Here is a 23,801-nt window from a genome sequence, read left to right on the forward strand (position 1 = left end):
TTTTTGTTTTTGTTTTGTTTTGAGACAGAGTTTAGCTCTCGTTGCCCAGGCTGGAGTGCAGTGGCACAATCTTGGCTCACTGCGACCTCCACCTCCCAGGTTCAAGTGATTCTCTCTCTTGTTTTTGTTTTTGTTTTTTGTTTTTTGTTTTTGAGATGGAGTCTCATTCTGTTGCCCAGGCTGGAGTCCAGTGGCGCAATCTCGGCTCCCTGCAACCTCCGCTTCCCGGGTTCAAGCAATTCTCCTGCCTCAGCCTCCCGAGTATCTGGGACTACAGGTGTGCACCACTGCGCCCAGCTAATTTTTGCATTTTTAGAGACAGAGTTTCACCATGTTGGCCAGGTTGGTCTCAAACTCCTGACCTCGTGATCTGCCTGCCTCAGCCTCCCAAAGTGCTGAGATTACAGGCGTGAGCCACTGCACCCAGCTCAAGCGATTCTCTTGCCTCAGCCTCCAGAGTAACTGGGATTACAGGCAGCTGCCACCATGCCTGGCTATTTTTTATATTTTTAGTAGAGACGGGGTTTCACCATTTTGGCTAGGCTGGTCTTGAACTCCTGACCTCAGGTTATCCACCCGCCTCGGCTTCCCAGAGTACTAAGATTTCATGCGTGAGCCACCACGCCCGGCCAAAGATGTCTTAACATTTAGGATTTCTATTTTAGTGATAACTATGCAGACTGTGGAGCCATTGGCATTGCCCTTTCCTATCTTGTTCCATAAAGGACTTGTGATATAATTAGATAAGATGTTTACAGTAGAATTTAAAGAAAAAAATCCAAATCAAAATACCATAATGATATGGGTGCAACTTTTTTTTTGAGACAGTCTTGCTCTGTCACCCAGGCTGGAATGCAGTGGTATGATTATGGCTCACTGCAGTGTTGACCTCCTGGGCTCAAGTGATCCTCCCGCCTCAGCTTTGCAAGTAGCAGAGACTACAGGTGCATGCCACCACACCCGGCTAATTTTTTTATTTTTTTGTAGAGAAGAGGTATGACTATGTTACCAGGGCAGGTCTCAAACTCCTGGGGTCAAGTGATCCTCCCACCTTGGCCTCCCAAGGTGCTGGGATTACAGGTTTGAGCCACCATGACTAGCCCCTGTCCAAAAATTTCAAATCCCCCACTCCTCATTTCCTTAAAACCAGATTAAACCAGTTATTTTTCTCTTGGCAATTACATTTCAGACAACTGTTTTTCTTTGTAGCAATAGTGAGTAGATTCTCTTTAATCTTTTTTTTCTTTTTCTTTTTTTTTTTTTTTTTTTTTTTTTTTTTGAGACGGAGTCTCGCTCTGTCGCCCAGGCTGGAGTGCAGTGGCCAAATCTCAGCTCACTGCAAGCTCCGCTTCCCGAGTTCACGCCATTCTCCTGCCTCAGCCTCCCGAGTAGCTGGGACTACAGGCGCCCGCCACCTCGCCCGGCTAGTTTTTTGTATTTTTTTTAGTAGAGACGGGGTTTCACCGTGTTAGCCAGGATGGTCTCGATCTCCTGACCTCGTGATCCGCCTGTCTCGGCCTCCCAAAGTGCTGGGATTACAGGCTTGAGCCACCACGCCCGGCCTAATCTGTTTTTCAAAACAATTAGTTTGTCAGTTTTTGCAACCACTGCTTTGATTTCATATCTCCTTCAAATTGCAATTATTAATGATGGAAAAATAATCATTGATGAGTTTCCGTTTATAATAAACCATAGAAGCTTTTGTACCGTGTGAAACGTTATATCAAAAATAAATTATAAGCCGGGTGTGGTGGTTTATGCCTGTAATCCCAGCACTTTGGGAAACCAAGGTGGGCAGATCACTTGAGGTCAGGAGGTCGAGACCAGCCTGGCCAACATGGCAAAACCCCGTCTCTACTAGAGATACAAAAATTAGCCTGGCGTGGTGGCACATACCTATAGTCCCAGCTACTCAGGAGGCCGAGGCAAGAGAATCGCCTGAACCCAGAAGGCGAAGGTTGCAGTGAGCTGAGATCACGCCACTGCACTCCAGCCCGGGCAATAGAGCAAGACTCCATCTCAAATAATTAATTAATTAATTAATTAATAATCACACATGAAATAGTATCTTAAACCGGAGTTGTGCCTTATTATTAGCCTTGGTCTTTTTGCAAAACATTTGCCTTCTGTACATTATTCATTCCTATCATCAAGCTAGTCTTTTTTCTCCTTAACTCTTTCAGTATATTATTTTGCATTTGTCCCCAGTGACTATCATCTTGCTTTGATTATCTGTTCCTCTAATTTCTTAATGTTATTTAAAAATTAGATTCTTGTTCTCTGAGGTGTTAGCAATCCCACACACCTCAGTGGCATCAGCAGATTTAATGATCATAATCTCTATTCCCTTGTGGATGGTGAATAAAATTATTAAATGATTTTAATGATAAACATCTTTATGACATCATATGACATGCCACTCTCTCAGTTGTTAGCCCAAATAATTTTTTTTTTTTTTGAGACAGAGTCTTGCTCTGTCTCCCAGGCTGGAGTGCAGTGGCACAATCTCGGCTCACTGCAGCCTCCACCTCCCGGATTCAAGCGATTTTCCTGCCTCAGCATCCTGAGTAGCTTAGATTACAGGTGTGCACCACCATGCCTGGCTAATTTTTGTATTTTTAGTAGAGATGGGGTTTCACCATGTTGACCAGGCTGATCTCAAACTCCTGACCTCAGGTGATCCATCCGCCTCAGCCTTCCAAAGTGCTGGGATTACAGGTGTGAGCCACTGTGCCTGATCATCCATCATTTCTTTTTCTTTTTTTTTTTTTTTTTTCCTTTTTGAGACAGAGTTTCACTCTTGTCGCCACGGCTGGAGTGCAGTGGCACAATCTCAACTTGCTACAACCTCCACCTCCTGGGTTCAAGCGATTCTCCTACCTCAGCCTCCTGAGTAGCTGGGATTACAGGCGCCCACTGCCACGCCAGGCTAAATTTTGTATTTTTAGTAGAGATGGGGTTTCATCATGTTGGCCAGGCTGATCTTGAACTCCTGACCTCAGGTGATCACCCGCCTCAGCCTCCCAAAATGCTGGGATTACAGGCGTGAGCTGCTGCGCCGGGCCCCAAGTACTATAGATCCTAATTTAATATAGGCAGTTATAAATCTCTTTTATTTTTCTTCAGATTCTATATTCCTAGTTTATTGATGCTTGGTTTAAAATGTTATTTGTGGCTAGGCACGATGGCTCATGCCTATAATCCCAGCACTTTGGGAGGCCAAGGCAGGTGGATCACCTGAGGTCAGGAGTTCGAGACCAGCCTGACCAACATGGTGAAACCCCACCTCTACTAAAAATACAGAAGTTAGCCAGGCGTCATGGGGCATGCCTGTAATCCCAGCTACTCAGGAGGCTGAGGCAGGAGAATTGCTTGAACCCAGGAGGCGGAGGTTGCAGTGATCGCACCACTGCATTCCAGCCTGGGAGACAGAGTGAGACTCCGTCTCCCAAAATAAATAAATAAATAAATAAAATGATATATGTAAAATTTTAAATTATTTAGCTCATAACAATATTTAGTGGGGCAGTCTCTCCCACTCTTAAATTTACCATTTTGTACTACTGACCCCTAAAAATTACATATCTACATAATATCTAATATTTATCAGGAAGCTAAGTCAGGCTGAGATTGTTGATGAAGACCAGTTCTTGACGGTAAGCATGGAATGGTGTCTTGAGTTTGCTCACCATTGCACCGTGAAGGCCTACTACAGAACCTGGTGCAGGATAGTTGCCCAATAAATATTTGTTGACTGACTGTTGGAATGAATGATGACCCAAGATACTGCACATGTTTGTGCCTAACCTCTGTTCTTCTAATTCATAAGGAATATTTAATTCCACCTTTGTTCCTCTTATTTCCCCCCAAGTATATTTTTAATCAAATGGTTACATCCTCAATGCCTCGCACCCCCTGGGTTGAGGCAGAGATTCAGTTGGGGTAATCTTTTGAGTCTTAATCTGGAAAGCTAACTAGAAATGCCCTTCAGGCTGGCTCTGCGGGTGAATGCTCTGCACTGTGGGATAGCTGGATTCAATTATTGCTCCCAGTTTGTGGTGTCAGGAGCCACCTGTGCACAGGGAGAGGCTGTATGTCTTTATGTCGAAGATAGAGCCCTCTGTCCCTATAGAAAAGCCTGTTTAGTCCATTAAAACTGTTTTAAAGTGGATCTGAAAGGAATACTATCTCTTTCCTTGTCATAAAATATAGTGGAGAGGCATGGGTTTCCCAAAATTATGGTGTTTGAGCGAAAAGAGAGGCACCTCTGTATAGATACTGAACATAGTTTTAGTAAGTTAGAAGACATCATTACCTAGATTCATATTTCCACAGTCATACACTGATCCTGCTGTCGGATTTTGTGTTGAATTAAGAATTTTTGTGATTTGAAGCTGTTTTGAGCCATCAGAAAGCTATAGTTGATTAAGTTGGTACATCTGAAGCCATTCCTCCATATTTCCTATGCAGTGTCTCCAAGCACTACTCAGCCTCCCCACTTACCACATCAGACAGAGTATTGATCCCTGATAATGTACTTAACCATCTTTCCTGAAATAACGAGGTAGCTACGTCCCTCAGTTTTCAAACAAAAGTACTTAGGTAACAGTAGAGATCATGGGACCTGCAGCGTAGCTCAGTGAAGTGTGAAGTGTTACTAAGGATTGTAGGTGAGTTGATTCTGTCCTTTTCCCCCAAGTCCTTGACATTCTGGCTTGATGAAAGATCTTAACTAAGGCCGGGCATGGTGGCTCATGCCTATAAGAAGGCTGAGGCGGGTGAATGACAAGGTCAGGAGTTCGAGACCAGCCTGGCCAACATGGTGAAACCCTGTCTCTACTAAAAATGCAAAAATTAGCCAGTCATGATGGTGGGCGTCTATAATCCCAGCTATTCAGGAGGCTGAGGCAGAAGAATTGCTTGAACCCAGGAGGCAGAGACTGCAGTGAGCTGAGATCACACCACTGCACTCCAGCCCGGGCAACAGTGTGAGACTCCATCTAAAAAAAAAAAACAAAAAAAACAGGAAGATCTTAACTAAATCATAATAAAACCAAAGCTGTACCTCTGAAGATTGATTAGTGTGTAGCGCAATGGTGCCCCCTGTGGAAGCTCTCTCTATCCTAGATCTAAGAAGATTATGCTAACCTGTATCTTTGATTCCTAAGATTTGTGTGCAGCTGTCAGAAAAATAGGTAGACCTTTCTATGTGCTTTACTTTCTTTAAGATGCATGCCGCTGTATGCGTGCTTCGCAGCATACACTGTTTAAGACACACACTAAGCACCTTAATCAAATGGTTCTATCAAAATCTGTGAATCCCCTGATTTTACAGAGAAGAGCTCGAATAACCTAAGTGTTCACACAGTAATTATTTCACAGGGTCAAGATTCTACTCAGGTCTGCTGACTTCACAATGTGTATTCTCTTTTGTTGTTCGTTTTTTTTTTAAGAGACAGGGTTTCACTACATTGGCCAGGCTGGCCTCGAACTCCTGTCCTCAAGTGATCCGCCCACTTCAGCATTCCAAAGTGCTGGGATTACAGATGTTAGCCACTTCGCCCAGTAGCAATGTATATTCTTTACCACCATACTGCTTCTCAAGGTGCTTTAGAAATACTACAAAAAGTTGTTGTTGTATTCAGGCTCTGATCTTGCAAGCATCCAGAAAATGGTGTATTAGTCTATAATCTAACATACTCTGGTCTCAGAAATGTGATTGTCTAATAAATGACTGTGCTAGGATTTATGTTTGCTGAACCAGTGTAATAATTATTGTGACTTTAAGCTGATAAGCCTGCTTTACTTTTCAAAAAAAAAATGTTTTATAGATAATAACCATTTAAAACAAATTCTGATCATCTTTCTCTTGAGAGAGGCACTATCTAAATTAACAAATACACCTTCCGTAACACCGTAACATAGAGACCTCCTACATTTGGAAGAGCTGTTAATCTTGCAGATATGATTACACTCACATGGCACAGAGTAAATATACATTCTTCACCTCATACACTGACCCCCAGACTGATGCAACCTACCTAGAAGACGTGGCTGAAGCCTACATTTATTTCATTAATAAATGTAGATAGAATTTCTCTGTCGTTTGAGGTGCTTTCTGGTGAAATTATAAATGTGTTTTAAACTCATCTTACATCAGGATGTATTTTAGGATTCTAGGAATCTAGGATCACATGGATGATGATGGTGGTAGTTTGGGGCAAGTGGTCCCTAGGTGTCAGCATCCAAATACTAAAGCACATGAAAATTGGAACGTGAGAAGGATATAAGAAATTTATAAGTAAGATAGGGAGCCAAGTAAAATAACAGAAACCTAAACTCACTCTTACATAGTTTATATATTCCTCAAATACCCCCAGGACTATTTGATTCCTACGTGATATGAATGCTCTCATCCCACAGTATTCTTTTTAATTAAATAACCAGCTTAGTATTTGTCATGAGATTACAGAGCTTACTATTTATTGATTCACTCCTAAAAAAGCTACAGGCAAGAGTGGCTCATTGCTGCAGTCTACAGCCTATGACATGTTTTGCTTGTTGAATTTCTATTACAGAGTTTGCTAAAAAGCTTTACAGTCCCAGTTTTGCTTTTTGAATTTCAATGTGTAGAATTAAGTTTCTCTTTGGAATATGATACTAAAATTAAAAATTAACTTTGAATCAGAATATGGATAAATCCATGATTATTTATAAATCACCAAATATTTTTTGGAAGACATGATAACCAAGAAGCAGTGATTGCTTTTCCTGTGAAATTAATCCTAAATGTAATATAATTCCATATTACTAACCTCAAATGTCAAACCTATCAAAGGTTGATGCAAGTTTATAAATTAAGAATTACAGTCTGCGCATGGTGGCTCATGCCTATAATCCCAGCAATTTGGGAAGCCAAGGTGGGCAGATCACCTAAAGTCAGGAGTTTGAGTTTGAGACCAGCCTGGCCAACATGGCAAAACTCCATCTCTACTAAAAATACAAAAATTAGCCCGGCACAGAGGCACATGCCTGTAATCTCAGCTACTCAGGAGACTGAGGCACAAGAATCACTTGAACCCAAGAGGTGGAGGTTGCAGTGAGCCAAGATCGTATCAGTGCCCTACAACCTGGGTGAGAAAGTGAGACCATCTCCAAAAAAAAAAAAAAAAAAAAAAAAAAAAATGATGTTACATGTCTCAGCAGACACATGTGAAGAAAATAGAAAAAAAAAATTACATTGTCCATTTTGTCTCTAATTACATTTTGAGAGCAGGCATGTCTGCTCATACCCTGAACTGCAGTTTTTTTTGGGTTTTGTTTTTTTTTTTTGAGACGGTCTCACTCTGTCATCCAAATTGACCTTTACTCCTTGACATAGCAAACACTACTTTGTCTCAGTTCTTCTCTGCCACACTGTCAACAATTAGGTCAATTTTAAGTGTACCTGTAAAATTATTTAAACTATGTATAAATACCTCTAAACCACATAAACATGTTTATATGATGTAGATATATTTTATATCATATAAATTTATCCCTACCATATGGTTTAGGGGTATTTATACATATACAGTAGTATGGTTATATCTGTTCAGTTATGATAATTTGTATGAAATGAGCTGTTGGGTTGTGTTCAGCTCTCTGTGGATGGCAGGCCACAGCGTGAACTCACAAATGTACTTAGCAGAGAGGTTGAGCCTTGAAATAAGCACTGAAGTCTCACTCCCAACAGGAGACTGCACACCATCCAGACTAAGCATAATAGCCATATAGTTTTAAATTAGAAAACAGTAAAATTGATAAACGTGGAGGAGAGGGCAAGAAACACCATACCAAACATGCTTTTATATTGTTTGTGTGTGTGTGTGTGTGTGTGTGTGTGTGTGTGTGTGTGTGTGTGTGTCTTAAGGAGGAATAGAATACATTTTAAATAGTCAGTATGATTTGGGAATTCATTTTTCAAAAACAGACATGTTTTGGCTAGGCGCGGGGGCTCAACCTGTAATCCCAGTACTTTGGGAGGCCGAGGTGGGCAGATCACCTGAGGTCAGGAGTTTAAGATCAGCCTGGCCAACATGGTGAAACCCCATCTCTACTAAAAATACAAAACTTAGCTGAGTGTGATGGCGCTTACCTATAATCCTAGCTACTGGGGAGGCTGAGGCAGAAGAATCACTTGAACCCAAGAGGTGGAGGTTGCAGTGAGCCGAGATTGTGCCATTGCACTCCAGCCTGGGTAACAGAATGAGACTCTATCTCAAAAAAATAAATAAGTAAATAATAAATAAATAAATAAATAAAAACAGTGAAAATAACCTCGGGCAATATTTGGTACTGTCACTGCATGAAACCACAAATACCACTACTGCAGTCAGTACCTTCGGTTGATAATTTTAATAAAAATAAGTTTTTGTTAAGGATTTAAGTAAAAATATACTAGTTTTGTTTTGTGACTCAGTGGTGGATGTGATAATACCTATCTTGCTCAGTGCCTTTAGCTTTAAAGTAAAAAAAAAGTATGACCAGAAGAGTATACTTAATCAATTGAGATATGCATGACCTTTTTCTTAGCAGAAAATGTGGAAAATTTCTACCTCCAATTTCTACTGACATTTGTTCTACAACCATATGGCATTTTTAGGTTGGTGGAAAATATATATGCGTTGCAGTAGAGGTACATAATTAAATGATGGCTTCAATTTTCTGCAATCTCTATAAATATGGCTTTATCATAAGCTATTTGACGATGTATTTTTTTTCTAATCTGTGATATGTATCTTTTTAAAAATCTGTCCTTGTACATAGGTGTGCAAAGGACATTAGCGATAGAGGTATGTGTTATGTTCTCAGATGAAATTGTAATGCTTTCTAGTTTGTTTAGGAGTGAAAGAAAGGGACTATAGCATATTAGTTAAGAACAAGAACTCTGAATCTTGACTCCAGCACCTATCTTCTATGTTACTTTGGACAACTTGCTCTCACCTAAATTTGTTCCTTTATAAAATGAAAATAATAGTGGTATCTACCTCATAGCACTGTTGTGCGGGTAGAAGATAGATATAGATATAGATACAGATAGACAGATAGAACAAGAGAGAGATTTTTTTTTTTTTTTTCCCGAGATGGAGTCTCACTCTGTTGCCCAGGCTGGAGTGCAGTGGCGTGATCTCAACTGACTGCAATGTCCACCTCCCAGGTTCAAGCAATTCTCCTGCCTCAGCCTCCCAAGTAGCTGGGATTACAGGCGTGCACCACCACGCCTGGCTAATTTTTGTATTTTTAGTAGAGACAGGGTTTCACCATGTTGGCTAGGCTGGTCTCAAACTCCTGACCTCGTGATCCACCTGCCTCGGCCTCCCAAAGCGCTGGGATTTCTGGCGTGAGCCACCACACTTGGCCAAGAGAGAGATCTTAGAACAGTGCTGGGCACACAGTAAGCGCTATATATGAGATTGTCTTTATTGCCATTGCTGTTATTATTATTGTTTTTCTAATATTGGGAAACACTACCATTCTTACTGTATTTTTGCATATAAATTTCATGTGATTGAGAAATTTATTTAAAATTCTCTTTGTCTCTTTCTAGTTTTGTCAGATTAAGATGTTTAATTAAGATCGGTGAATTTTTTTCCTATAGACTCTTGCAAATAATTTCTAACTCTTAGTAAAAGGGAATGCTTTTATGTTGTTTGCAATGCATTTCACAGTTTATTGTATTAGAAAATTGTAGCTTTTCCTTTTGTACCAAGTCTTGCCACTCAGAAGCTGTCAAGACCTTTCAGTTAAGCACTGTCGCTAGAATCTTGGGCTTGGGTAGACCTTTGGAGGCAGCTTCTTCCCACCTTTCACACTGGTGAAGAGTTTCAGTCATATTTTCTCCTACATGTGGTCATCCAGTCACTGAGGGCTTCCAATAATAGGGAACTCACAGCTTGTCAAAAATAATCATTCTGTTGTTAGACAACTCTAGTCATTCGAAGGTTCTTTTCTTATTTATAAGTGAAATCTTCTTCCCAGAAACTTTACCTTGTTGCTGTTTGTTCTGTCCCCTGAAGCACATAGAACAGGACTGTTCCTTCTTCCATTTAATTGCTTTAGATATTTGAAGATGGCTTTTGTATCCTCCCTTCCTCCAGGTTAAACATTCCGTAGGTGACATGTTTCCAAATCCTTCTTCATCCTAATACTGGACCCAATCTATCATGCCAGTGCCCCTCTTGACTCATAGCCCCCAGGACTGAACATAGTTTTCTAAACATAAGTTGACCGTCAGTGTGCTGTGAGACCATTCCTGCCTGTGTTTTGGACATGGACACCTGCTGATGCTGCCAAAGTTTGCATTTGCATTTTTTTGTACCTACATCACAGCCTTGGCTGATACCAAGAATGTGGTTATCAAAGATTCTCAACATTTTTCATGAGTCACTGCCAAACTGCAGCTTATACTTTTACAATTAATTTTTGAAACCTAAATATACAACTATATAATTATCCCTGTTAGGTTTTACTGGCTACTATGTCTTTTGTTCAACATATCAAAACCATTTAAATTTTGATACTATCCATGTGTTACCTATCTCTCTTGGCTGTGTGACATCTGAAAATTAAAATTTAATATGCATTTCTTCTTCATCTTCATTCAAGTAATGCATAGAAATGTGGTAAGAAGAAGAAACCAAGCATTAAGTTCTGGTAGCATGACACTAGAGATTGTTTTCTTCTTCTAAGCATTTTTTTTGTTTTTTTTTTTTGTTTTTTGTTTTTTTGAGATGGAGTCTCACTCCATCACCAGGATGGAGTGCAGTGGCTCGATCTTGGCTCACTGCAACCTCCACTTCCCAGGTTCAAGCAATTCTCCTGCCTCGGCCTCCCGAGTAGCTGGGACTACAGGTGCACGCCACCACGCCCAGCTAATTTTTGTATTTTTAGTAGAGACGGAGTTTCACCATGTTGGCCAGGATGGTCTTGATCTCGTGACCTCATGATCTGCCCACCTCGGCCTCCCAAAGTGCTGGGATTACAGCTGTGAGCCACCGCGCCCAGCCTGTTTTCCTGTTCAATATAAATCCACTACTAAACATTTTCTGGGAATAATTATTTTACATGTTCAAATCTATATTACCATACTGTGACCTGTACCCCATTTCTCTGCCTTATTAATGAAGGACTAAACTTCAAAAATCCAAAGTTACTCTATCTTTTTTTTTTTTTTTTTTTGAGACAGAGTCTCGCTCTGTTGCCAGGTTGGAGCCCAGTGGTGCAATCTCAGCTCACTGCAACTTCCACCTCCCGGGTTCAAGCAATTCTCCCGCCTCAGCCTCCCCAGTAGCTGGGACTACAGGCGTGTGCCACCATGCCCAGCTAATTTTTGTGTTTTTAGTAGGGAAGGGGTTTCACCATGTTGGCCAGGTTGGTCTCGAACTCCTGACCTTGTGATCCGCCTGCCTCAGCCTCCCAAAGTGCTGGGATTTCAGGCGTGAGCCCCCGTGCCCAGCCACTCTATCCTGTTTCTGAAGCTATCAGCCAAGTGACCACATTTTTTAAAAAAAAGAAGAAAAGAGTGTGGTGTGTGTGTGTGTGTGTTTTATTGTGACTTGCTCATTATGACCCACTTATCCTGGGGCCACCACCACCATTGCCTTTTTTTCTTGAGCCCACAAACCATTTAATAACCCTTTTTGAAGCTTTGCCATAAATTCTCCATAAATTCACTGGTCTGTGTTTCAGAATGCTCCTTTGTCCTCTTTTTTAAAATTATTATTTATTTATGTGCTTTGAGACGGAGTTTCACTCTTGTTACCCTGGCTGAAGTGCAATGGCACGGTCTTGGCTCACTGCAACCTCTGCCTCCCAGGTTGAAGTGATTCTCCTGCCTCAGCCTCCCAAGTGGCTGGGATTACAGGCGTGCACCACCACGCCTGGCTAATTTTGTATTTTTTTAGTAGAGATGAGTTTTCACCATGTTGGTCAGGCTGATCTTGAACTCCTGATCTCAAGTGATGCACCTGCCTCAGTCTCCCAAAGTACTGAGATTATAGGCAGGAGCCACTGTGCCTACACAAAATAGGACACTTTTTTTTTTTTTTTTTTTTGAGACAGAGTCTCGCTCTGTCGCCCAGGCTGGAGTGCAGTGGCCGGATCTCGGCTCACTTTAAGCTCCGCCTCCCGAGTTTACGCCATTCTCCTGCCTCAGCCTCCCGAGTAGCTGGGACTACAGGCGCCCGCCACCTCGCCCGGCTAGTTTTTTTTTGTATTTTTTAGTAGAGACGGGGTTTCACCGTGTTAGCCAGGATGGTCTCGATCTCCTGACCTCGTGATCCGCCCGTCTCGGCCTCCCAAAGTGCTGGGATTACAGGCTTGAGCCACCACGCCCAGCCAATAGGACACTATTTTGTCCTATGTTTGAAGACATGAGTCAGTTGAATCTCCTATCTCTGAGATTCCTCACAGTCTTCAGTAGCTGGGAAGGATGTTATGTTCATTCCATGCCAGAGCAGGAAGGAAGTGAATGGATGCCTTTGTAAAGGTGTAAAGGTGTAAAGTTGCTCTAGGCTGGGGGCTGGGTATCCAGAGTGAGGAGGAAGACAGAGAGGCCGCGGCAGAAGAGCAACGCCTGATAGTAGTGTCAGGCACAGTGAGTGAGAAAGGGCTTACTGGGGTGCTACACAGTTGCTTGTCTTAGAGTATTATATTATGTTTAAAATGGGGACATGGGTAGTCTTAGAAAAGGAAGGACAACCAGAAGCTAAACAAAAGCCGAATCCCTTTGCCTAGTTGGGCGAAAGAAAACTTGGAGTTATCTCCAAACCTTTTCCAGTGCGATAGAGTGGGAGAGCTCTGGATGTACAGCAATGAAACAGGCTGTTTCATAAACTCACTTTGGACTCTTGTCTGCATCACTTAGCCTCTCTCATCCCAGTATCCTCTCCTGCTAAATAAGGTGGGAAGGTAAGATTGTACTTGGGGTTTCTCTTAAGTCTTTTCTTTTTTGTCTTTTTTTTTTTTTATGGGGTCTTGCTGTGTTGCCCAGGCTTGTCTCAAACTCCTGGGCTCAAGCAGTCCTCCTGCCTTAGCCTCCCAAAGTGCTAGGATTACAGGTGTGAGCCACCATTCCTGGCCTCTCCTAAGTCTTAAAGTCTTTCTCCAGTTTCCTTGGGCAGAAGTGGCTGCTGCCGCCACTTCTTCTAAGACTACTCAGACCCCATGCCAGGGCCTTCTCTTTAATATTTTCACAGAACTTTTAGAACTTTTGAATACACAGTTTTCAGAGACATACGATGATTTTCTCAAGAGGGTCTTTTGTATAAGAGCAACAGTATAATTCAAAAGGTGTTTAATAAATGTTAAATAATAATGCACTTAATTTTAAGTACTTTGTATCCTCTTCTCTCTTTGTTAATATCTTTAATTGGATCCCCTAGCAGGGGATTTGGACTTAATTCATATCAGGTGATACTGCACTTACACAATTATTTAGTTGACTTAATTAGAGATTTAATTATATTAGTGCCCTAAAGTGCTATATCAGAGAAATTAAACACTGACTGTTAATTCACCTTTCATATTTATTGTGCTGTTTATGACTACAGTGATCTTCAAGCCATAAGGGCTTGAAGATTTGGAAAGTTCTGTCTATGCATCAGCTTGAACTTTGCCCATTCAAAATGTAGATGAAGGCAGGAATGGAAATGCCTTTTTTAGGCTGAGTGCAGTGCCTCACACCTGTAATCCCAGCTCTTTGGGAGGCCGAGATGGAAAGATCACTTAAGGCCAGGAATTCAAGACCAGCCTGGGCAACATGGTGAGACCACCCCCCATGCTCATGTCCACAAAATAAAAATAAATAAAATTAGCCAGGCATGGTGATGCATGCCTGTAGTCCTAGCTACTCAGAAGGCTGAGGTGGGAAGATTGCTTGAAGCTGGAATTTGAGGCTGTAGTGAGCTTTAATGACACCACTGCACTCCAGCCTAGGTGATGGAGGGAGACTCTGTCTCAAAAAGTAAAAAAATAACTTTAAAAAAATTGTGTCTTTCATCTATGGCTATTAGAACTAAGGTCATGGCCGGTTGTGGTGGTTCACACCTGTTATCCCAGCACTTTGGGAGGCTGAGGCAGGAGGATCATTTGATCCCAGGGGTTTAAGATCAGCCTCTGGGCCGGGCGCGGTGGCTCACGCCTATAATCCCAGCACTTTGGGAGGCCGAGGCGGGCGGATCACAAGGTCAGGAGATCGAGACCACGGTGAAACCCCGTCTCTACTAAAAATACAAAAAATTAGCCGGGCGCGGTTGTGGGCGCCTGTAGTCCCATCTACTCGGGAGGCTGAGGCAGGAGAATGGCGTGAACCCGGGAGGCGGAGCTTGCAGTGAGCCGAGATCGCGCCACTGCACTCCAGCCTGGGCGACAGAGCGAGACTCCGTCTCAAAAAAAAAAAAAAAAAAAAAAAGATCAGCCTCTGGGCAACATGGCAAAACCCATCTCTACAAAAATTAGCCAGGCATGGTGGCACGTGCCTGTAGTCCCAGCTCCTCAGGAGGCTAAAGTGGGAGGATGGCTCTAGCCCAGGAGGTTGAGGCTACAGTGAACTATGATCTTGCCACTGCACTTCAGCCTAGGTGACAGAATGAGACCCTGTCTCCAAAATAAAGACTTATTTAAAAAAAGAACAAAAAAGAACCAAGGTCATGGGTCCATTCCTTCACTGTTCTACTTAACCCTCTCTGTTTTACAGGCCTGTGACTACCTAACAGGTGGTCCTGGGAGGCAGTAACTGTGTTCCTGTCTGTATTTCCAGCATATACCAAATGCCTAGGTTATATAGGTGTCCAATAAATGCTTGTTGGTTTTAATTTGATTGTTGCAAAGACAACCAGTTGAAAGTATGGTTAGAATAGTATAAACCTGGCCAGGCACGGTGGCTTATGCCTGTAATCCCAGCACTTTGGGAGGCCGAGGTGAGAGGATCGCTTGAGGTCAGGAGTTTGACACCAGCCTGGCCAATATGGTGAAACCTCATCTCTACTAAAAATGCAAAAATTAGCCAGGCATCATGGCACATGCCTGTAATCCCAGCTACCTGGGAGGCTAAGGCAAGAGAATCGCTTGAACCCAGTAGGCGGAGGTTGCACTGAGCCAAGTTTGTGCCAGTGCACTCCAGCCTGGGTGTCAGAGTGAGGCTGTTTCAGAAAAAAATATATATATATGTATATATATATAAACCCAACACAACTGTCTTAAAATACAGCGACTCAAAATACATGCCTTAATGAGTAGGTACTCCCAAATCTGGCTAATCATTGGAATGACCTAAGAACCCTTTTTTTCAGTCCTCATGGACTCTATCTCCAGGGCTAGAGGCCCAAGCATCTGCATTTTAAAGTTCCCCACATGAGTCTATGGCCAGGCAAGTTTAGGAACCCCAGCTTAATGTATCTGTTGTCACATTTATTTAAAAGTAACAAGATCGGCGGGCGTGATGGCTCACGCCTGTAATCCCAACACTTTGGGAAGCCGAGGCGGACGTATCACCTGAGGTCAGGAGTTCAAGACCAGCCTGGCCAACATGGTGAAACCCCGTCTCTACTAAAAATACAAAAATTAGCTGGGTGTGGTGGCATGCGCCTGTAATCCCAGCTACCCAGGAGGCTGAGGCAGGAGAATCGCTGAGGCTGCAGTGAACTGAAATTGTGCCACTGCACTCCAGCCTGGGTGACAGAGCAAGACTCTGTCTCAAAAAAAAAAAAAAAAAAGAGCAAGATCATTCTTGAGTTTATAGATGTCAGTGAGGAATAATACCTTTCATGAAGGATTATATTACTGTTAAGTCATTACTGGTGGGCATTTTACACATGGAAGCTATCAGGTTCCTTGGTATGCAAAGCCCTGTGAACCCAAGTCTGGAGTTGAGTATTGACTAGCGTAAAATAATCGTTGGGTATGAGAAATTAAATCTTCTAGGACTGTGTAACTTTCAGTAATGTCCTCCTGGTTGCTCTTTTGCCCTAATCTGAATTACCCTTTTATCATAGTATTAAATACCCTATTAGCTACCATCAGATATTCAGTTGAGCCTGGCTGAATAAAGTTCATAGAGAACAAACTTATAAAACATTCTGGAGTGCAAGCTGGTCTTTCAAAATGACAATGTCATAGCAGAAAAAAAGATTAAAGTGTCATAACAAACAAATGTGATTTATGAACTGGGATTTATCATAGTTAAAAAATATGGTTAAATAAAAGCCATTTTGGAACCAATTGGAGAAATTTACACCTGGACTAAATATTAGATAATATTAGTGAATTATCAGGGCTAGGCACAGTAGCTCATGCCTATAATCCCAGCACTTTGGGAGGCCAAGGAAGACGGATCTGTTGAGGTCAGGAGTTCAAGACCATCCTGGTCAACATGGTGAAACCCCAACTCTACTAAAAATACATAAATTAGCTGGGTTCGGTGGCATGTGCCTGTAATCCCAGCTACTCGGGAGGCTGAGGCAGGAGAATTGCTTGAACCCAGGAAGCAGAGGTGCAGAGCTGAGATTGCGCCACTGCACTCTAGCCTGGGTGGCAGAACGAGACTCCATCTCAAAAAAAAAAAAAAAAAAAATAGGGACTTCTCAACAAAATAAAAAGAAAACGTGTAAATTTTTAAAAATTGGAAACTTGAGGAACAAATGAAAAATAAATAGGGAATGCTCTCTTTTTTTTTTTTTTTTTTTTTTTTGAGACAGTCTCACTTACTCTGTCACCCAGGCTGGAGTGCAGTGGTATGATCTTGGCTTACTGCCACCTCCACCTCTCGTATTCAAGCAATTCTCCTGCCTCAGTCTCCCAAGTAGCCGGGATTACAGGTGCACGCCACCACACCCGGCTAATTTTTGTTTTTAGTAGAGATGGGGTTTCACCATGTTGACCAGGCTGGTGTCGAACTCCTGGCCTCGAGTGATCCACCCTCATGGCCTCCCAAGTGCTGGGATTACAGGCGTGAGCCACTGCGCCCGGCTGGGAATTCTGTAATTAGTTTTTCTAGTTAGCTTTCCTAGCTGTGACAATAGTACTGTGTTTATGTAGGACAATGTTCTTAAGAGATGCATGTCAAAACAAGGGTGAAGCATCCTGCAGCCAGTGATGTGCCCAAACCAAGTCCTAATGACTCACAGGCTGTTATTAAATCTTCAAGAATTGTGTGACTCCACCACCCTTGGCAGCTTGAAATCAGCCATAATGGGAGTATTTATACCACAAAAATCTGCAAATGTGGACTTTTGTCCCCCAAGAGAACTAATTTACTAGCATATCACTACCTGCAGTTTACTTTCAAATGGATCAGAAACACACACACAGACACATACAGATAGAACAAAAATGACAAAATACTAATAATTGTTGTGATTGTTGAATCTAAGTAGAGAATCTATGGTCATTCATAGCACTAGTACTTGAGTCAGCAGACGTTTTCTGTAAAGGCCAAACTGTAAATATTTTTCACTTTGCGGGCCATACAGCCTCTCGGGCAACTATGCAACTCTGCAACTCTGCCTTTATAGCACAAAAGGAGCCATGGACAATGCTCATACAAATGGATGTGGTTATTCCCCAGCAAAACTTCATTTATGAGAACACAGGGTCAAATTCAGCCTAGAGCCATGGTTCAAGTTTTCTGTACTTTGAAAATAATTTATAATAAAATATTGAACAATTTTTTAAAGTACAAATTTCTTAGCCTAGGCTGGGAGTGGTGGCTCACGCCTGTAATCCCAGCACTTTGGGAGGCCGAGACGGGCAGATCACGAGGTCAGGAGATCGAGACCATCCTGGCTAACATCGTGAAACCCCGTCTCTACTAAAAATACAAAAAACTAGCTGGGCGAGGTGGTGGGCGCCTGTAGTCCCAGCTACTCGGGAGGCTGAGGCAGGAGAATGGCGTAAACCCAGGAGTCGGAGCTTGCAGTGAGCCGAGATCGCGCCACTGCACTCCAGCCTGGGTGATAGAGTGAGACTCCGTCTCAAAAAATAAAAAGAATTAGCCAGACATTTGAGGCATTTGCTAAGAAAGAGAAGATGGCAACGGAGCAGTGGAAAGTGAGCAGACCAAATAATTAATTCTGTGTGTCTTTTTCAGCTCTAAAGTGTAATCATTGTATTGGTCCTTTTTCATCATCAAAGAGGATTGAAAGTCATCTTCATTTGTCAGCAATTCATTCTTTTTTTTCTTTTTTGAGATGGAGTTTCACTCTTATTGCGCAGACTGGAGTACAATGGCACAATCTTGGCTCACCACAACCTCCGCCTCCCGAGTTCAAACAATTCTTCTGTCGCAGCGTCCCGAGTAGCTGGAATTACAGGCGCCCGCCACCACACCTGGCTAATTTTATATTTTTAGTAGAGATGGGGTTTCACCATGTTGGCCAGGCTGGTCTCAAACTCCTGACCTCAGGTGATCTGCCCACCTCAGCCTCCCAAAGTGCTGGGATTACAGGTGTAAGCCACTGCACCCAGCCTTTTTATTTATTTATTTATGTTTTGAGACAAGGTCTTTCTCCATTGCTCAGGCTAGAGTGGTGCAGTGGTGTAGTGATGGCTCATTGCAGCCTTTACCTCCTGGGCTCAAGTGATCCTTCCACCATAGCCCTCTACATAACTGGGACTCCAGTTGTGCACCACCATGCTTGGCTAATTTTTTTATTTTTTATAGAGACGGGGTCTCACTATGTAACCCAAGCTGGTCTAGAACTCCTGGGCTCAAGCAGTCCTCCTGTCTCAACCTCCCAAGTGCTGGAATTACAGGCATGAGCCACTGTGCCCAGTGGACATTATTCTTTGCAAAGAGAGTTTTAGTTCATTCTTCCCAGCTAAACAAAAGCTTTGAGTTTTAAAAATGTAGCATTCAGGACAGGCACAGTGGCTCACGCCTGTAATCCTAGCATTCTGGAAGGCTGAGGCAAGTGGATTGCCTGAGGTCTGGAGACAGAGACCAGCTTGGCCAACATGGCAAAACCTCATCTCTACCAAAAATACAAAAATTAGCCAAGTGTGGTGGCAGGCGCCTGTAATCCCAGCTACTCAGGTGGCTGAGGCAGGAGAATTGCTTGAATCCGGGAGGCGGAGGTTGCGATGAGACAAGATCACGCCACTGCACTCCAGCCTGGGCAACAGAGCGAAACTTTGTCTCAAAACAAAACAAAACAAAAAAGACCAGGCACGGTGGCTCATGCCTGTAATCCCAGCTCTTTGGGAGGCAGAGGCAGGGGGATCACGAGGTCAAGAGATCTAGACCAGCCTGGCCAACATGGCGAAACCCCTTTTCTACCAAAAATACAAAAATACAAAAATTAGCTGGGCGTGGTGGCATGCACCTGTAGTCCCAGCTACTTAGGAGGCTGAGGCAGGATAGTCACTTGAACCCGGGAGACGAAGGTTGCTGTGAGCCGAGATCATGCCACTGCATTCCAGCCTGGCAACAGAGTGCAACTCCACCTCAAAAAAAAAAAAAAAAAAAAAAGCATTCAGATCTAATACTATGTGTCTTTCTTGAATTTTCATATGGACTAGTGTGTCAACATATGGTGTTAAAAAAAGTTATTAACTAAGATAGTAGTGAAGCCTTCCTCACATAAGAATATCAGGCTGCTGACCAGGTGCAGTGGCTCACGCCTGTAATCCCAGCACTTTGAGCAGCCTAGGCAGGTGGATCACTTGAGGTCAGGAGTTCGAGACCAGCCTGGCCAACATGGCAAAACCCTGTCTCTACTAAAGATACAAAAATTAGGCCGGGCGCGGTGGCTCACGCCTGTAATCCCAGCACTTTGGGAGGCCGAGGCGGGCGGATCACAAGGTCAGGAGATCGAGACCATGGTGAAACCCCATCTCTACTAAAAATAGAAAAAATTAGCCGGGCGAGGTGGCGGGCGCCTGTAGTCCCAGCTACTCGGGAGGCTGAGGCAGGAGAATGGCGTGAACCCGGGAGGCGGAGCTTGCAGTGAGCCGAGATTGCGCCACTGCACTCCAGCCTGGGCGACACAGCAAGACTCCGTCTCAAAAAAAAAAAAAAAAAAAAAAGAAGATACAAAAATTAGCTAGGTGTGGTGGCGCATGCCTGTAGTCCCAGCTACTTGGGAGGCTAAGGCAGGAGAATTGCTTGAACCCGGGAGGTGGAGGTTGCAGTAAGCCAAGATTGCACCACTGCACTCCATCCTGGGCAGACAGAGCGAGACTCCATCTCTTTAAAAAAAAAGAAAAAAGGGAAGAATATCAGCCTGCTGAATTCAAAATGCCAGAGATGTAAATGCCCTCCGCCTTCTTACTGCCATCCCCCAGCATGGCACATTTCAAGATATTAAGGGATGGGAGTCAGGAGGAGGTGTAATTAGGCTGATTGGAACCTATTGTGCTGCTCTGGAGCACAGACACCAAGCAGCCTTAGGGAATGAGTGCCTGAAGATCATTGGGAAATTAGGTCCTCTTTCCAGAAAATAACGTAGCAGAAATACTCGATCTATACTATTTCTCCCTTTCTTTGTTTTCCATCCCCCCTCCCCAATTTAATTGTGGTGCTTACGGTGTACCTTTAAAACTGACTTTTATCGTGCATTTGTTTCTTAACAGTTGCGAGAAAGAATCAAAGCTGGCAAAGGTGTGACTTCAGCTATTGACCTGTGTCGTTACCATGGAAACAAGGCACTGGAGGCCCTGGAGAGCTTTCCTCCCTCGGAGGCCAGATCTGCTTTAGAAAACATTGTGTTTGCTGTGACCAGATTTTCATGACATCAAATTAAAAAGACACTATTGTTAGCTGAAAATCCTAGGGAATGAGGTGATGGGGAGAGCTTTCATGAAGCATTAATGACTTTTAAAACATATGCATTTTTCCTTCCTTTTATCACGTTGCTAAATGAGTTCTGCTTGCTTTTTGGAACTGCTACAAACAAAATTAGAAGAAAAAAAGGTCAAGCAGTTTTCACTTGTCACGCCAGAAGCACACTTGAGGCTGCAGTCGCAGAAATAATTAATGAGATTCGCTCCTGTGACCTCAGCAAATGGACAGGAAATAAGTCCTTATTGATTGGACCGAGCCAGGGATGGCGCCAGGGCGGTGGCCTGTGGTTTTCCTTCTAGAGAGGACAAAGCAAGCTGGAAGCTGCAGGTGTCAAGAGAAACGCTCTCAATACCAACCAGGGAGGACTGTCAAATCAAAAACTAGTGACCAATTTGTCATAATGGAGAGTAGTAGTTCAATGGATTAAGAAAAATATGTGTTATTTGTTTTCTTGCAATTATGTCTGTGGATTTTTTTTTTTTTTTTTTTTTTTAAGATGGAGTTTTGCTCTTGTTGCCCAGGCTGGAGTGAAATGGTGCAGTTTTGGCTCACTGCAGCCTCCGCTTCCTGGGTTCAAGCGATTCACCTCCCGAGTAGCTGGAATCACAGGCACCTGCCACCATGCCTGGCTAATTTTGTATTTTTAGTAGAGATGGGGTTTCACTGTGTTGGCCAGGCCGGTCTCGAACTGCTGACCTCAGGTGATCCACCTGCCTTGGCCTCCCAAAGTGCTGGGATTACAGGTGTGAGCCACTGCACCTGGCCCCATGTCTCTGGATTTATAATGTAGTATGAATATACTTTGTGCTTTATGGTTTTTATAATGTCTTTTTGGAGAAATTGCTGAAAAGTTGCCAAATATTTGAAGTAGGAGATTAAAATGTTATCAAATGTTAAATTGGTTATATTAGGAATACTCTGTTTTTCTTTCTTGAAGATCAGTTTTTATTTTTTTCAAACACATTTCAAAGAACCAAAATTTTTTTTTTTTTTTTTTTCAAAGAAAAAGGAGCTTTTTTCAAGTGAAATGTATTCATTTGCAATACTTTGGTTTAAGGAATACTTTAATTTTTACGAGTTTCAGAAACAGAATTTTTGTACTAGAGAATTCATTGGTGAGAGTGTTCTTTTAACCTCAGAATGTCAAATTTTGGTCTTGAACCACAGACATCCAATTACAGAAAGAATATAAGCAATCTGACAGGCCTGCAATCGGACACTGTCTCTGTGTGGTTCATAGGAGATGATTTTTGAGGTTTGCACTCATGCAATTTGAGAACACCGTTGACAAGAAGGCTGAGTTTACATAAATGATCTAGATTGAAACTCAGCTACCTTTCTTCCTCATGTGGTGTAATTACAGCCCTATCTGGAGACAGCGAACACAGCAAACAGATTTTATTACCTAGTTCACTCAAACACTAAATGAAGTTATTTTAGTTAAAGCCCTCCCCCAAAAGTTACAAAATCATTTTATCAGGGCCCAACATGTGGCATGCAATGAAGAGAAAATGTAAAGCTACAGAGGTTAATGTATTGTATTATAAAATATTTTAAGTGTACTCGAAATATCGTAATTGTACAGTTTATGCCACTATAATTTAAGGCCTATAGATTTAGCTTAAGAGAACACTCTTCTGTTTGAAATGCCTTCTCTCACTGAAACTGGCTTAATTAGTAACCATGGATAAGATGCTTTAGATCAGACTAGGTTTTAATCATTAACTTCCACAAAGAAGAGTCATGCTTTGCGTTCAGCGTGCTGGTTGTATGTGCAGGAACTCCAGCAAATGGTGCATTTTGCTAAGCAGATGGTCGGGCACTGCAGGGCACCAGGCAGGATCCTAGGGTGACTCTCATTCTGCGTTAGCATCTGGTTTGCTGTATGACCTTGCACAAGTCACTTCCCTCTGAGCCTCAATTTTCTCATCTGTAAAATGAGATTCAAAAGTTGACCTGAAAGTCAACTGTGAAAAAAAAAAAAGAGAGATTAAACAAGATAATCATGAAAGTCTTTCCAGGTTTGTTTTACTTTCTGAACGTTTACTATTCTTGACTGTCTAAATAGCAAAGATGCTGTGTGAGGTTCAGGGAGGAGGGAAGGTGAAACCCAAAGAGAGGCCTTGAAGGAATGCAGAGAGCTTAATGGCAAGCTTCCTGCCAAGCTGCCGCTGCATGACCTAAAGGATTACAACTCTCCTTGATGTGACATGTAACCCTGGACTTTTCTGTCTCAACACCTGCCTTGCTGCTTTCTTCGGGACCTTTCCTACCTCCCTGTCATCTTCCCAGCTGCTCTTGTGTCCTTTATCCCATCTCCTATACCTTGCCATCCTGACTCCCTGGCTCCTGGATCCCTGGGAGCAGTAACCCCCTGCTGCCTGTTGAGTGACAGAGCTCTGCCTCCCCCACAGGGGTGGCTGGCCTCCTTCCTCAGGCCCCACTTAGCAGAATTCTCACTTCCTCAGCATCCTGGCAGGCTTTCACAGAACCTAACAAGTTGGCTAGTTCACTCCAAAATACAAGACCGATAGCCTTTCTCCCTGCCCCTTCTTCAGGGATATTTATTTCTTAGCACATATGAAGTTCTTATAGTTTCAGACAATCCCTAAGGAGAAATTTGGGGCACTGAGACATTCCTCAATCACACCTCTCAGCCTGCTGCTGCCTGGGTGTGGCTAATGGAGGCAGTAAGTAGAATTAATGGCTCTAGAATGTCTCCTTGGCCCCCTCTCCAGCTTTCCCCATCCCCAGTTTCCTGCTAGAGGGAAGAATTCATTCATTAGCCATTGTCCTGCTTTCCTCTGCCTAGTACCCCCCACATTGCCAGTTGGCTCCTGCAAACCTCACTCACGACTCACTCCAGGCCCATGAGCTCACCTGCACTCTCCTCCTGTTCGTTTCTTCTTTGTTAAGTATACTTGGCCAGGCGCCATGACTCACGCCTGCGATCCCAGCACTTTGGGAGGTGGAGGCGGGC

The 23,801-nt window shown here is 42.9% G+C and overlaps 1 protein-coding gene across 1 annotated transcript in view; it reads left to right on the forward strand.

The window, feature by feature from the left end:
• Nucleotides 1-22,832, forward strand: part of LOC105478761 (decaprenyl diphosphate synthase subunit 2) — a 296,816-nt gene extending 273,984 nt beyond the window's left edge. The window contains exon 8 of the mRNA XM_011736394.3: nucleotides 20,611-22,832. Coding sequence (XP_011734696.1) covers nucleotides 20,611-20,769 — 159 coding nt within the window. The 3' untranslated portion in view covers nucleotides 20,770-22,832. The remainder of the gene's footprint in view (nucleotides 1-20,610) is intronic.
• Nucleotides 22,833-23,801: the final 969 nt, after the last annotated feature.

The sequence above is a fragment of the Macaca nemestrina genome, chromosome 5, assembly GCF_043159975.1.
Source record: "Macaca nemestrina isolate mMacNem1 chromosome 5, mMacNem.hap1, whole genome shotgun sequence".
NCBI lineage: Eukaryota > Metazoa > Chordata > Mammalia > Primates > Cercopithecidae > Macaca > Macaca nemestrina.